Source organism: Zalophus californianus, chromosome 17, assembly GCF_009762305.2.
Source record: "Zalophus californianus isolate mZalCal1 chromosome 17, mZalCal1.pri.v2, whole genome shotgun sequence".
In the NCBI taxonomy this organism is placed as follows: domain Eukaryota; kingdom Metazoa; phylum Chordata; class Mammalia; order Carnivora; family Otariidae; genus Zalophus; species Zalophus californianus.
In genome coordinates this window covers 10,268,559-10,283,803 of record NC_045611.1, presented here as the reverse complement: position 1 = coordinate 10,283,803, position 15,245 = coordinate 10,268,559, and the positions used below count along the sequence as shown (strand labels likewise).

The 15,245-nt window shown below is 42.0% G+C and overlaps 1 protein-coding gene across 1 annotated transcript in view; it reads right to left on the bottom strand.

Annotated features, from left to right (window-relative positions):
• Positions 1-15,245, bottom strand: part of ADAMTS18 (ADAM metallopeptidase with thrombospondin type 1 motif 18) — a 77,605-nt gene that overhangs the window by 32,100 nt on the left and 30,260 nt on the right. The window contains exons 12-15 of the mRNA XM_027617410.2: positions 13,741-13,913; positions 9,872-10,002; positions 8,974-9,097; positions 7,989-8,233 (exon numbers count right to left, since the gene is read on the bottom strand). Of these exons, the coding sequence (XP_027473211.1) occupies positions 7,989-8,233; positions 8,974-9,097; positions 9,872-10,002; positions 13,741-13,913 (673 nt within the window). The remainder of the gene's footprint in view (positions 1-7,988; positions 8,234-8,973; positions 9,098-9,871; positions 10,003-13,740; positions 13,914-15,245) is intronic.

The window sequence follows — 15,245 nt, the reverse complement described above, 5'->3', positions numbered from 1 at the left end:
GAGGGGAGGTACACTTCAAATAGCAAATGGCAGCTTCTAGACAAATGAGGTGGCATCACAAAAGCTCCTCGGAATCATCCTCTGGAGCCTGAGGTCTCTCTCATCTGTTCCGAATTAATTCTCCTTACTTCTTTGCCTCTTCTGGGTTTTGTGTCTTCGCTCAAGTCCGTGCTACTTGGCTAATCTCTCCCCGACGCTGATTTGATCTTGAGGCACATCCTTCCCGAGGCCAGCCCCTTGAGGGGGGCAGAATTCAGACGGCAGGGGCACAAGGCAACACTCCGGCCCATCTACCTGCTCCCTGCGGCCCCACCGGCTTGGTCTGCCGCAGTGTGGAGGAAATTGTTTATTAGAGCAATTTTCCCGAGATGTCTTTTTCTGCCTTGAAACTGGCCTGCACCTCCCCGGTTTCTCACTTACCGGCCTTACAAAGAGCAACGGGCTTCCCAAGGGTTAAACATCCCTAGTGCCGCCTCACACGGAGGAGGAAAAAAGTCCTCAACAATCAAGAGAGCTTGTATTTTTAAGACTTTTTCAAAAAGGAATGAATGCCATCAAAACACAGGTGATCAGATTTCAGTCTTCGAAAAACAACCTGTGTTACCACGTCATCCTGAATCCTGTTTACCACGCAGAGATGAAGTGACTGTATAATGAAACACTCATGATGAATTTCCTCACCTTCCCTCCCACTGTGGGGTGGTTTGATTCAGAGTATGACTCGGTGGTTGTTGGGGTGTGTGTGTGTGTATGTGTGTGTGTGTGTGTGTGTGTGTGTGTGTGTTAGAAAGAGACAGAGACAGAGACAGAGACAGAGACACAGAGAGATGCAGAAAGAGAAAATGAAGGAGACACAGAGAGGAAGTGGAAGAGCGAGCCAGAAGGGAGGGGAGGAAGAAGGGGGAGGAAGAAGAGGAAGAGGGACAAGATGCATCAACTAGCAAAAAAGCTCACCTTCAGTCACTTCTAAAAAATGTGTCATTTCTAAGGGGACACCTTATCATGAAAAAATAAATCTTGTGTGCGTGTGCGTTTTAAAACATTCATTTATTTGTTTGGGGAAGACAGAGAGAGAGAGGGCGTGAGTGCGTGTGGATAGCGCAGTGCGGAGGGGTAGAGGAAGAAGGAGAGAATCTCAAGCAGGCTCCATGCTGAACACAGAGCCCAATTCAGGGCTGGATCCCAAGACCCTGAGATCATGACCCGAGCTGAAACCAAGAGTCAGACGCCTAACCGTCGGACTGAGCCACCCAGGTGCCCCAGTTTTTTGTGTTTTTAATTCTTATTACCAAGGTCTCTTAAAACTGTATGTTAAACAGGCCTTTTGCACGGTGATTAAACAAAGTACAAAGTCCGTGACATTACATTTCTTATATCTCAACCTCAACATGGAAAAATATTAAGTTTTCAGCTACCCTCAAAAAGCCCGACATATATATATCTGTGTCAGATTAAACGACTATTTTTCGACAAAAGCATGTGTAAATCTCAACTCTGATGTTCAATTTTCACATTTCTGTGAAATTGTTCAAAATGTAATTCCTTACATAACAGACACACCCCCACACAACCAATCTAGCTACGTGGGGTATAGAAGTAACACGTTTAGCTTTTCCCGTGCTCCGAAAGCCAATAAAGTGAACATAATATGGTGCGGTCCATACATAATGTCCTAAAGACTTAACATACAAGCTGACTTTTCAATCCTTCAGATGACTAATGAACGCACTAGTTCAATGAGAAATTCTTTAGACTTTATGCCAGACTTACGTTGTTGGGAATATGTTGAATAGAAGAAATATGTGGAAGTTATCTAATTTATAATAACTGTCTCTGTAGTGATCTCAGAAAGCATATGATTGCCAAATCAATATTGATTTCTTTTTTGCTGGTGTGTGTGTGTGTGTGTGTGTGTGTGTGTGTGTGTGTGTGTGTGTGTGTGTGTGTGTACGAGTGGTTTTTCCCTGAAGAATGCAGAAATTTAATACAGGGTCCTGAAAATTCGCTCCTTTTCTTCAAGTCATTTACATGTATATGTATGAATATACTTCAAAATAAAAACTTGATTGATGGACTTAAATAATGCCTTAACAATTTAAGGCCTAAGACAATCAGATAAATCCTTGATTACCCTTAGGAATTTCCCTTGGCCACCGAGGAAATCAATGGGGCCAAATCTGTTTAAATTGACATCCACCTGTTGCAAATGTGGAAACATGTTGAGTCAAGGTTCCAGGGAGAATAAATGCTTGTAACAGAGACTGCATTTTAAATTGGGTGACTCAGTGATAGAAGTGAAGCTCTGTTTTCCATTTAGTTTAAGCTGAGCTTCCCTATGAAGACATTCTAGAAGGTTTCAACATGTAAAAAGAACCAGACGCAGAAGACACTTCTTTTTGGTGTCAGGCCATGTGCTTATTTCTTGGGATTAACTGACAGCAGTCAATTACTCCCAGGATTGCATAACCCTTGCCTTGCACTAGGCTACACCCAGAAAAAAACTGAAAAGATCTGGTAACTCCACCACCCTGGGAGGGCAAGTTGCTACTCTCCTAAATTAAGCTAAATCTGCTATGAACTAACTGGTCAGCAACTTCTTATGTGCAAATCATTCACTCTGGGAAAGGAAAGCATTTGCCTACATATTGATTCCTCAAATGTAATTTAGGAGATCAAATTTCAATCCTTTAAGTGCTAGTCACTCTACTTGAAACTGTACAGTTTTAAGACTAGTCCTAAGAGAGGATGAAATCCAGTGGTTTTTACAATGTGTACTGCAGAAGTTCAGACCTCTTCAGAGAACTTCAGATTACGACGGCGGTACGGGACAGAAGGGGCTGGAAGCTGGGGGTGTGGGGTGCGGCTGGACGGAGAAGGCTGGCTTCTTGGTCTGTTACTCCTGACTGGTCAGAAGCTCTCCTTTCATCTGCTTTCTTAATATTATTACTCTTTGAGTAGAGTTGACACACAATGTTATATTTGTTTCAGGTGTACAACATAATGATTGAACAAGTTTATTCATTATACTGTGCTCCCCCCGCACCCAAGTGTAGCCACCATCTGGTCATTTGTTTTATTCATCACCTGCTTGTATGACCTCTCCATTGGGAAAGAAGGTTCTACTCTTTAAGTGAATGAATACTTTTTAGCAATGGATGTCATTCATTCAATAAACATTTCGGCGGCATCTACAATGTCCCAGATATCATGCCAGTTTTGGAGCCTACAAAGATGAGCAAGTCTCCTTTCTGCTATTATGGGGTTTGGGATGATATAAAGGCACCTCAGGACACTGCCATAGGATATAATGCAAGACATGAGCTTAGCCTCATTTCTCAAATGAGAAGATTGGGACCCAGAGAGTTGAAGTGACTCATGCAAAGTGACACAGGGAAGGAGAGAGCCAACTATTTATATATAGATGTTCCCTGTTCTAACCCATGTTGCTTCCACACATACAACACTCACTCTTTACAGACTACAGTGTTTTGGCAAAATCATTTATGTCATAACCATTTGTGCATCTCCAATGCCTCAGACAGGACTGGGCGTAGAATGGGCACCCAATGAATGTTTGCTTAATTTTCTTTTTATCAGACATGGAAGAGAGGAAAACTGCTTTGAAGGTAGGTACCTAGATCAATACATACCATGGTGGTTGACGATGGGAGCTAGCTAAGATATTGGGAGGATCTGATTAATACATATGAAGGAGAGAAACATTATCCAAACCCCAATGCCATCCCCATGTATTTTGGCAAACATACCCTCCTGCTAAATTTTACACTATAACAAGAACTTAGTGAACATTCAGTAATTTTAAGAGGCCAAGAGAGAAAGTGCTTCCTTTCAGAGACTTATACTTTCTGTGGATGGAATAGCATTTTTCATTCTGGTAGGTTCCCACATTTTGATTCCAGCATCCCACAGGGCTGTTAAAACACATTCAACATTTTTATATTGGAGCGAACATATTTTTGGCTCCCAAAGTATTCATTTTGGTTCAATCCATAGCTGTATAGAAAGGCACGTGAACTTTATTTAACTTCCTTTAAAGAATCTAGCTGCGGATTACTTGGATACTGATGATAGTTTCGTTTTGGAAAATGTACGTTATTGCTTATTGTGATTTTAAGTTTTAAAAAATCACTGTCTTCTACTGAGTTTGGAAAGGTATGAACATGTGATAAAAACTGACCAGATATTTGATGATGTCCCCGAGAGCAATAAAGTATAATTTAAATATTAAAGTTATTAACCCAAAGTCTTTTAAAAGATAAAACAGACATAATACTAGGTTACTAGAGTTTTCTTTCTTTTTTTTTTTCAGCTCCTAACATAGCTGCAACTTTTGAATGAAACCATAACTCCTTTAAAAATACAAGCAAGGCATGTCCAATTAATCATACAAGTTTCCCTCTAGATTGTTTTCAGACAGGTCACATTCCTAAGATGTTAATTTAAGCTTTCGTTAAATCTGTAAGTAGAATGAGTCCATAAAATAAGATTCTGTACAACAATAGCTCCACAAACGTGACTGTAACCCACTGTGGCAAAACTACGATCCTGTATTAATAGATATTTTCATAGTTCTTATTCTATCCATGTAATAGTAAGAAATTATTTTTAAAAATACGTATCTGGTTGAACCTAGGGAAGACTTCACGTTTTTATAATTTTATTTAGAGCTAGCCAATATTTCTCCTTGCATTTTGACCTATTTTCAAGGCGGTGTCTGCATTTGCAAGGAGACAGGTGAGGGACCTGGCCAGTTTTGGAGAACTCAATCACCAGCTGAGGTCCTCCTTCCATTTCTCAAAAATAGCTCCATCAGGAAAAATTGAGGACCTGGTGAACACTCCAAAGATTTAGGGTCAGTCCGAGCTACCTAATATGGATGAACGAGATAAGGAGTTATGTTTAAATTAAGCAAAGGATAAATAAAAATTCTCAGCTCCAGGCTGGTATAATGTTCGGTGACAATGTGTCAATTATCTGGTTAATTTGATCAACTCAGACAATGCCAGGGGATATTTCAGGTCCCAAAGATCAAAGCAAGAGGGAACTCTATTATTCTGCTTTGTTCATTCCATCATTTCTTGTCTTATTCTTTATTGTGGTTTTCCTGCAGATAATATATGTTTAATGGCAAACCTTAAATTACAGGCAGAACTGTAAAAACCTACTAGAGAAGCTTTGTGTTTAGGAACAAGACTAGAGAAACAATGACCAAAAAATGGTTGCTTGTCACGGAGTAGTCAAACACGTCTTTCTCCCCGGGAATGGTTTGCACTTTGTTCTGATCACCCGTGGCAGATGCTGTGAGAGGTACGTCGCCCCATTTCCTGACTGAGGCTGTTTCGCAGCCCCAGACCTTGGTTTGTGTACATTTTCTCAGAGGTGGATCAAAGGCCTCTTGGCAAAAGTAATGAAGCGTTGTTGCTCTAAATCTGATACCTTGCAAGCTAAATACACCTCTCGAGGGAAAAATATAACTTTCCTAAAGAGAAGGAAAAGATGTTTCCTGCTCAGATGCTTGATAGAAAAGAAAAAGAACATTTAAAAAAATTTTTTTGAAAAAATGTCCAGAAATCTTCATCAGAATTCCATTTCTGTGCGTTAGGTTTAATGAAAGTGTAATTTCAGGGACCGGATCCATTGCTGAGCTCCCAACCACCCTCAGTTTTTTTTTTTTTTTTTTTAAGATTTTATTTATTTATTTGAGAGAGAGAGAGAGAGAGAGACAGAGCATGAGCTGGGGGAGGAGGCAGAGGGGGAGGGAGAAGTAGGCTCCCGGCTGAGCAGGAAGCCTAGGACCAGAGATCATGACCTGCGCCAAAGGCAGACGCTTAACGGACTGAGCCACCTGGGGGCCCTTTTGGTCCAGTTTGATTTAGAGTTCCTGCTCTCATCTCTGAAATGAAAGAGTTAAGACGGTTGGGAGACTACTTCCTAACCAAAGCTTCTTTCTGAGTAAGTGATGGGAGAACTCTGTGGGACCTTCCAGCACACAGACTGAGGTGACAGGACTTGGTATCTCAAATGACAAGAGGAATTTAAATGAATGTAAGTCATGGTCACCATCTAGAACCAAGGTTGCAAACTCAAGTATCTACTGGGCCAGAAGTTCCCTGTTGCTAGGAGAAGTCCCAAATCTCTATTTTTATAAGAAATCACCTGATACTAAAGCATCTATCCATTTTGTTTCAGTGTTACACAGGTGTGGGGGCTGCATGTGGCTGGTGGTCATGAGTTTGCTAGCCACGGCCCGAGGTTTAGATTTTTACCAGTTTATTTACGTATTTATTTATTTTAAGCAGGCTCCACACCCACCATGGAGCCCAATGCAGAGCTTGAACTCACGACCCTGAGATCAAAACCTGAACTGAGATCAAGAGTTGGACGCTTAACCAACTAAGCCACCCAGGCACCCCCTCCAAGATTTAAGACTTTTAAAAAATATATATGTGAAAAGTTCAGAAGGCAAAGTGATGAGAATGGTTACACCATTATGTGACAGGAACGCTTTGTAAGCCCTGAACTTGTCTGAAATTATCCTTATAACAACCCTAACACTTAGCTAGTATTGTCTGCCCATTTTACAAATGTGAACATTAAAGGAAACGGATGTTAGGAAACCTAACCCGGTAACTTGTCCAAGTTACACCGTTAGTTAAGAATTTGTCCTCTTAACCATATTAGGTATACAACATCTGACTTAGAATCGAAAATGACATTTCCCCCCCCAACGGTCTTCTACTCATCTTTCTTAGTAAATGTTTAAAGGCAGTGCCTTAAATAATAATCATTAAATTAAGCTACTGTTTCTTTTATTTGAGAAGAGAAGCATGACCGGACTGAGTGTAGACACCATGCTTGCAGATGGAGGAGCGCCCAGGTGGCTCAGTTGGTGAGGCGTCTGACTCTTGATTTCGGCTCAGGTCATGATCCCAGGGTCATGGGATCGAGCCCTGCATCGGGCTCTGCACTTGGCATGGAGTCTGCTTGAGACTCTCTCCTTCTCCCTCTGCCCCTCCCCCTTCCTCACGCGCATGCTCGCTCTCTCTAAAAAAATAAACAAATAAATACTTGTAGTTGGAAACCATTCAGACTCTGTCTGGTTCAGTTCTGCTTTTTCCCTGTGTGCGTCAGACAAGCCTCTTCACCTGTCTCCCCACTTCATTGTTTATTTTTCTCGCAGGTCAGCAAGGTAGGTTTTCTATCCCAATTTTGTAGGTGAGAAACTGAAACTCAGGAAGACGACCTTGGTTGTCTGGTAATCTCAGCTCTTAGCAAGTGGTAGCCAGCGCGGCTTCTACACAACCTGAAGCAAATCGACTGCTTCTAAAAGCAGTGATTGGCCCCGCTTTGCAAAACAGAGAAAGCAACCTCAGAGACACGGACGCGGACAAGGAAAATGAACGCGTGATACTTGTCTTGCAGAGTCATCGGCAGATACACTGGCTGATTACCATCCATTAATTTTTCTTCTCTTACCTCTAAGGAAACAACGACCTACACAAGGAAGGTCGTTTGCGAGGAAACACCAGCGTGACCACACATCCCGTCTGATTAAAACTCTCTCGGCATTCAAGCAAGTGTTCTTTCTACTCTATCATTCTACTGGCCCCAGGCCGGGTGACCGATGTGGTGAATAGCTACAGTGGTCTATCCAAATGGCCGACGCAGACAATGTGGAATTATCTAAAACATTCCTACTATATTCCTTAGCGTTCAAGGCAGTCAAGGACAGTCAAGGGCAATGCTGAGAGGCTGGCAACTAAATGTGAAAATCTGTGCATTCTCTTAGAGACCCACTGGACTCTTGCCCTCTTCCCCGAAGTGGAAAGCCTGTCTCTTCCTCTTTGCTCTTTGCAATTTAGCTTATTAGGAAACAAATCTGAACTAGAAGGAGAGGAGTTCTCCAAGCTAGCTCACTATAAATACAGCAAGAGGCACCGAGCACTAAACAAACAGAAGGGGCTTACTTCAAAGACCAGTGTCTCGTTGGTGGGTCCTGGTGCATACAGCCGTTCCGGGTGGTTGAAGGAGCGCTGGTATTCAAACACGGTCCCAGCAAAGGGGAACTCCCCAGGCCAGTCGATGCTCCAGCCCCCCGTGAGGTAATACTTCTGCCCCAGGCTTCTGACCGCAAGGTAACTGGAGGAGAGCTGCAGCTCCTGGATCTCGATGCTTCGGGCCCCCGCTGGAATGGTGACTACTGGATAATATTCTAAATGGGAAGAATAGAACAGTGCTGTTTTCCATGTTGCACACTGGAGAAATGGAGCTAGCAATGCTCAGAGACATAGTGATGTCCACTTTTCTAGAGTGGGGTTGTTGAATCATGAACGGACATCCATTCCTACTCTATGAAGTGCAAAAAACTCATCAATCACTTCATCTTCCCAGGGGAAGGAACGCCAGAGAGAAAGTGTGTGTTCCTTTCCCAAGCACGTGTTGTGGACAGGAGGGACACTCTTCTCCCTTCCAGAACAACCAAGGCCACAAAACTCAATAACGCTTTTAAATCTTTAATCCACTTGGAAGAAACTTAACAGCCATGGACCTCAATAGTGATATTCAGGAAACAGGGCTCTGGGTTTCATTTTACTCAAGATTCGTTTAGATAATTGCTCCCAATATTCATCTGGCATCGTGAGTGTGGATCACGATTCACATCCTGAACTGTAAGTTTCACCAAAATCTGATCTTTGTTTAACAAAGGCCTGTGGGACGGGACAGAGGACAAACTGCAAAATAAAAAGGCATTTGATGGACACATCTCAGAGCTGTATGTGTTGACGGAACTCCTCACACTGAGAAACCAGCCATCCTCCCTTGTTCTTGCAAGGTGTCAAAGCCATCATTCTGTGCGTGTCAGGTGAGCCAGTAAACGGCTCGATCACAGCCAGCTTGACAGAAACTTGTCAGCAGCAAAGCTACTGCAATGAAACGGCAGGGATCGCTTACCGTTGGCTTTATGCTGGTTGAGGTATAGGCCTTTATAAAACTTGCAAGTCGAATTATCCCCTTTGCAAACACCACACGCATCCGAAACTGCTTTAGAGCCAAGTTCATGATCGCATCCCACTGGCTGTGACAAAAGTAAAAAAATAATAACAATAAAGTGAGAAAAATCAGAAAAGCCAATGGCTACGGATAACCAAGAGATACATGGGGCTCCACCTTCAGAATATCTGGAAGACAGCACAGCTTTAGGGTTAAAGGCAGAGTCTCACATTTGGGGGTTCAAATCCCTCCTCTGCCTTTACCAGATGTGGGACTAGGGCAGTTACAGAACTCTTCCAAAGCTTGCTGAGACCCTTCATCTGGAAAAACTGGAGTAAAAAGTCACTGCTGCTACTAACAGCAGGTGATCTTACTTGGGCCAGCTCTCCTGCTGAAACAGAAAAATGCTGAGCCCCCCACAATCCCCAGAGCCCCCCACACAATGGAATTAAAAGGAAGACTAATTGGCAGGAAATAGGAGTACTATGGCAACACACACCTGTGAGGCTCTGACCATATAGTGAACATACTTAGCAAACAGGCAATGGAAGTTTACTACTGTTCTTTACATTCCTATTTAATTTTTGCAGCTACTGCGTGTAGTAGATACATCATCATCTCCATTGCATACTTGTGGAGACAGGTGAAGAAGAGCTAATAAGAAGGTCGGAGGGGTCTTGCAGAACATCAGTGGGGACGTTAGAGATAGTCTGCACATCCAATTCGCAAACACTGGTCTTTTCCCCTAAGCTGTGTTTTCTCCAGATACAGAATCTCTTGTACCACTTCTCACAGTACACGTTTGATAGGAGGAAACACCAGCGTGACCACACATCCCAAAGCAGAAATGTCTTCTTACTTCACAAATCCCATCAATACACACGTCGTGTTTGTCTGGGGAGCAAGGAGTCCCATCTTTCACCTTGCTGGACATGGCGAAAAAAAATTCAAAGTTCTCAGCCTTGCAGTATAGTTTACATCGATCTGCCTCTAGAAGCAAAGAGATCAAGACAGGACGTGATCAGGAGGAAATCACAGGAAAATGACATGATGGCCAAAAGGAAGAATTAAGTTTATTTAGAAAGCTATCATGACTAAAATGGGAAATGTTACACAGTTTTGTATGTGGGTGTGGGTGTGCATGCATGAATGCATATATATGTGCTTTTAAAAACAGGAATCTCGTTTGCAATTCAAATAAAACTGCTCTAACACAAAAATTTCATTTTTCTCATCCTTAGTAATAGCCACGGTACACACGATCGGTGGGTTATACAGCTCCTCTCCTTGGTTAGCAAGTATTTTAGGCTTTACAGGACTTACGGTCTGCTATTGACAATATATAAATGAAGGAGCGTTTCCGTGTTCCAATAAAACTTTATTTACAAAACAAACAAACAAACTGAAACTGGTCAGATTTGGCCCACAGGGCGTAGTTTGCTGACTATGATTGAGGACATGGATTACTTTAGATATTTATTCGGGTAGTTAAGAGAAAAAGTTTTAGGCACTTTGGGGGAAAAAGGGGGGGCATATGGTTCATGTTTATAAAACATATAGAGAATAATCATGTCAGGAAAAGGAAGAGGAAACAAACTAAACCTAAAGGCTAAAAAATGCAACTTTTATTGACCATAAAGTCCCTGAGAAGTTTCTGGTATCACAGGCAAAAAGAAAAAAAAAAAAAAAAAAAAAACACTGTATTTCTACAGAGCTCTTGTTATCAGAAGGGAGTTATGCCAATTTCCCAAATACAAAGCATTCTTCTTGGCCAGTAGCTCCAGATGACATTTCTCGCGGGAGACCGTGCGTGGGCGACACCATACATCAGCCCTGACAACAGTTGTACAACAAACGTGTAAACAGTTTGCAAATCTCTGTGCTTCATAAAACCTCTTAATAAAAGACAGTCAAAACTTAAATGTGAAAGTACTTAGCTTATCATGATCCAAATATGCAGATGTGTCAATGGATTAAAAGTTTCTCCTTTACCTAGAAATCTCTTTTAATAGCTTTATTAAACACCTCCCAAATTTTGCATCGGAGGCTATGGAAGACATATCTATACCCTTTCTTTTCTCAGTCATGCCCAGGAATGAACAAGTTCTAAAAAGTTCAGTTTTACCCACAGAGGCTCCAGGGCAAGTTTCTTAACTGGTCTGTTGGAAACACAGAAGGGGGAAAAAAATCTCACTACTGTAAGACAAAGACTGTCTCCATTTACAAATAGTCTTCCCTTGTTCTTCCCCAACCTGCATGAATGTCACCAGACCTTCAAATCATGGTCAGTGTTTCCCGATTCTAAGTCCGTATCAGAAGGAGAAGAGGGAGAGACAAAAGGTCTTAATTTTTCTGTCTCCTATGCTGGGATGGGGGCTCCCCAGGCTGGGTCTCTGTTCTACTCAGTGTATCTCCCCCTGCATCTAGCAGAATGGCGCCCATGCAAGAAATGCTCAGTAAACATCCATTGAGCAAATGAATGAAGTAGCATGCTCCTTACTCAGTAAGCCTGCAATTAAATTAGTGAAAAACTTTTGAAACCAAAATATATTTCACAAGTTAAAAATTTATTTGCTTCACTGTCTCCTCATGTACTCAACACAGAACCTATTTAAAGGGTGATCACAACACACACTCTGTAAACACTGTGTATGAATGAAAGACATGATGTGGGGAAGACCAAGGAATCTCCAAGAAGACAAAGCAAGGAACAGAAGGGGAAGTGAGAAAGGAAGGACAGCAGGGTCTGGGGGAAAGGGCCATACATTAAGAATCACGGAATGACAGGAGTGTTCAACCAAGAGAAAAGAAACCTTCAAATGCTGGACTTGAAAGCAACTGCAGGTGTTCTATCTATCTGTCCCCAGGAACATGTTTGTGCAGTGCCCTTCCTAGATAATCGCTCAGTTCCTGATAGAATGCCTCGAGCGACGGAGAGCTGGCCACTCATAAAGGGGAAACAGGTCCATTATGGACAGTTGATGCTTATTTATTCACTCATTCGTTCTGAAAGTTATAAATATGTGCCAAGGGCTGTTCTCAGATGCTGGAGGTCCAAGCATGCTCAAAATGGACAAAGGCTTCATCCCGCGGAACATAAATTCTTGCGGGGAGAAAGATAATGAATAAGTGACTATATGATGTAAACTCATGCGTGGTTAAGAGCTATGAAGAACAAAGCAGGCTAAGGATTGAGAGCATGACAAGAAGGAAGGATATTCTGGGCCGGCTGGCGAGGGAGGCCTCCCTGAGAAGGGGCTATGGCTAAGAAGTTCTTAGCCTTTGAACACATCTTGTCCTTTGAAGTGATTTCAAATAAATCTAAATCCTTTTCTAGTTATTACCTCTGAATTTTTGCAGGTACCTGGTTTCTTTTCTCTTTTTCTTGGTAAGTTTCTATATTATTTTACTGGAGAATTTTTTTTTAAATGAATGTATTCCCAGCTTTGTCACTGAAGTCCAAGGGAAATGAAAGACAAACTAATTTTGCAAGCACACATTTTTTTCCATAAAGCAAGAAAGAGGCGTACCATGAAGCATGACTTTTAAAAAATGGTTTAAAACTCATTAATAAACCCTGCACCTACTATCTCTTAGTGCAATTTGAAACACTGGAAATAACAAGGGCTGAGTTTCTATTTTAAAAAAAGAAACACGTACAAGTAGAGACTTATAGATGGCTCACTGCAATTGCAGAATTTTCATGCCGGTCTCTCTCTGTGCTTTTGGACAACCAGTCATGAGCCGGAACCATACAGAGCTCCCGCGACGGCTGGGCGGGGGCTGGGCAGAGCGGCACTATCACTGTCATCCCCCTTGTTAGGCGTCGTGTGCGGTCTCTAACTCCGCTGGCTTCTCTATGGTCATTGACAACACGGGTTCTTTTTGAGCTTTTGCCCAGCTACGACCCTCAGTCTTATTTCCCACGAATTGCCACTACCGTCAGGTCTTCCCATTCTACCCGTGTGCCCTTGGGGCTCCCAGTTATCCTTTCTCAAGCAAGGATGCCTGAGTTTTGATAAAGCAAGGGAACTGAAATAATAGAAGGCAAACAACCAGAACGGTGACAGCTTAGTCTGCGAAGGTAACAGAAAGCGCATTAAATGTGTACATTATAACTAAAATAAATGTTTTGATACTTTGATAAAATAAAAACAATTCAATTTAAAAGGTAAAATACAAGCCACAACTTTAAGTAATAGTAAGTACTAGGAACCCAGTATGGAAACATTTTGAAATTCATGGCTATGAGTGTGTGTGTGTGTGTGTGTGTGTGTGTGTGTGTGTGTGTAATACCCTGCAAACAGGCCTTCCCATGTATCCCATGATATTCCCATATCATCTAACATATCAGTTGCTGAATATGGTGTCTCTATGGGGCATATATGGTTTCATGGGTTTTTGGTTTGGACAGTTCATACCAATTTCAATTAACGTCCCTGGGAGACTTAATTGCTGAAATGTCAAAGGTAAGTTTCGAAACATAAGTACATTCCAAACACATGAACCCTTTGGCTTACAGATGTGGGGGACAAAGGGTTGTCTTGTGGAAAAAAAAAAAAAGTATGGAAAAATAAACAAAACCTATGGAAGTGAATGAAAAACCGGGTCAGGACAGGTCTAGAGGATGACGTCAACATCGAAACTCTTTTATGGAGGCAGCGATTTCGTTCACATTGCTGTCCACAAAGAGTCATATTTGTTGGAGGTTTGGAGAGACCAAATTACCTTCCACTTTGGTATAGGGCTTCCACTGGTAGAACCATCCACGGAAAGGTTTGCTGTTATATTCTGCACACTGCTGGGCTCGGAAATCCAAGCTATTTCCATTACAAGGGTTAATATTGCACAGCTGATATATACGGCTAGAACCTGGACAGAACTTGCCACCATACTGAGGCCTAAAAATAAAATGAAAGAGCTTTAGTGTGAGCAAACAGAGGGCTCGTTATTAGTCATAAGCAATAACATCAGGAGGGACAATCGAGATGAACATTATCAGAAGGCATGCGGTGTATGCAATCTCTGACAAGAACGGAAATAACGTGGTATACGACATGCCATGTCCCTCCTTGTATCCATGGCAGGCAGAACCCATCAATCAGGGACTTGCTCTTTCTTTTCTTTCTTTTCCCAATATAGCCCTTGGGGAGGCATTACCACTGCTCAGCAACTGGAACTGCCATATTCAATACAACAGACTTGTCATCCCTGATCCCAGTGTTACATTCTGGTTATTTCCTTAAAGAATGATGAGAGCATATTCTTGATGCTCCTCACGTTACCTGTTTTGGAAAATCTGTAAGTGCACCTAAATGTTCTCATTAATGTAGACAGATGTGTGTCTGTGTGCTACAAAGCTCTTCAAATGTGGACCCAACCTACCCCCCAGCTCTCCTCCCACTTCTAAACACACCCAGCTTCCCTACAGTATGTCATCCACCTGCTGCTATGTAGAAAGTCAGGACACCGAAGAGAAAGAGCAGAAAGCCCCATTTGCCATGTCCTCCCATCTGGCTCTGTCAATCACTGAGCCAACGTTCTGATTGTTGTCTGACTGTTGTATATTTTACTCTAGTTGATCCTAAACTGTGAACAAAAATTCCCTTGTTTTCATCTGCATAATCACTTTTTAACTTTGTAGGTGGCCTACTCCTCTCCTGCCAAGCACAATGGGAAATGGATTTCCAGAGTAGGGAATCCCATTAGAACATAAATAATTATGATCTAATGGCCAGCTCTTTAAGCTCTTGGTAGGTAGACTGCAAAAACCAGAAAGCAATATAAAGAAAAAAGGAGCATAAACCAAAACGAAAATGACCAATAACAGCTTATCCAGCTTCTTACAGGCACAAAGCAATTGCTTTTTCTCATGCTCACTTTTTTGTGCTTTTCTCCAAAGGCTAAAACCCAACTATGGATCATCTCACACAAAAGCTCAATGCAAACATGTAACATGAAAGAAGCCTCCAGGTTAATAAATTTATGTGATTAAAATTCCTTGTCTCTTTAGGAAGCACAAGAATGCTATAAAACACCCCTGGATTTGCTTCAGCATATTTTATCAAATCCTCGTGCAACTGCATGCTAAGATGGATTCAACAGAAACGGGAAGGGTCACGATGCCAGAATGAGATTTTTTTGCTATTTCAAAACACTCTGGAGCAACTACTTAAACATTCAGCAGCCATTGTGCTGGATTAAATCCCCGAAGACTTCTTAAATCATTATCT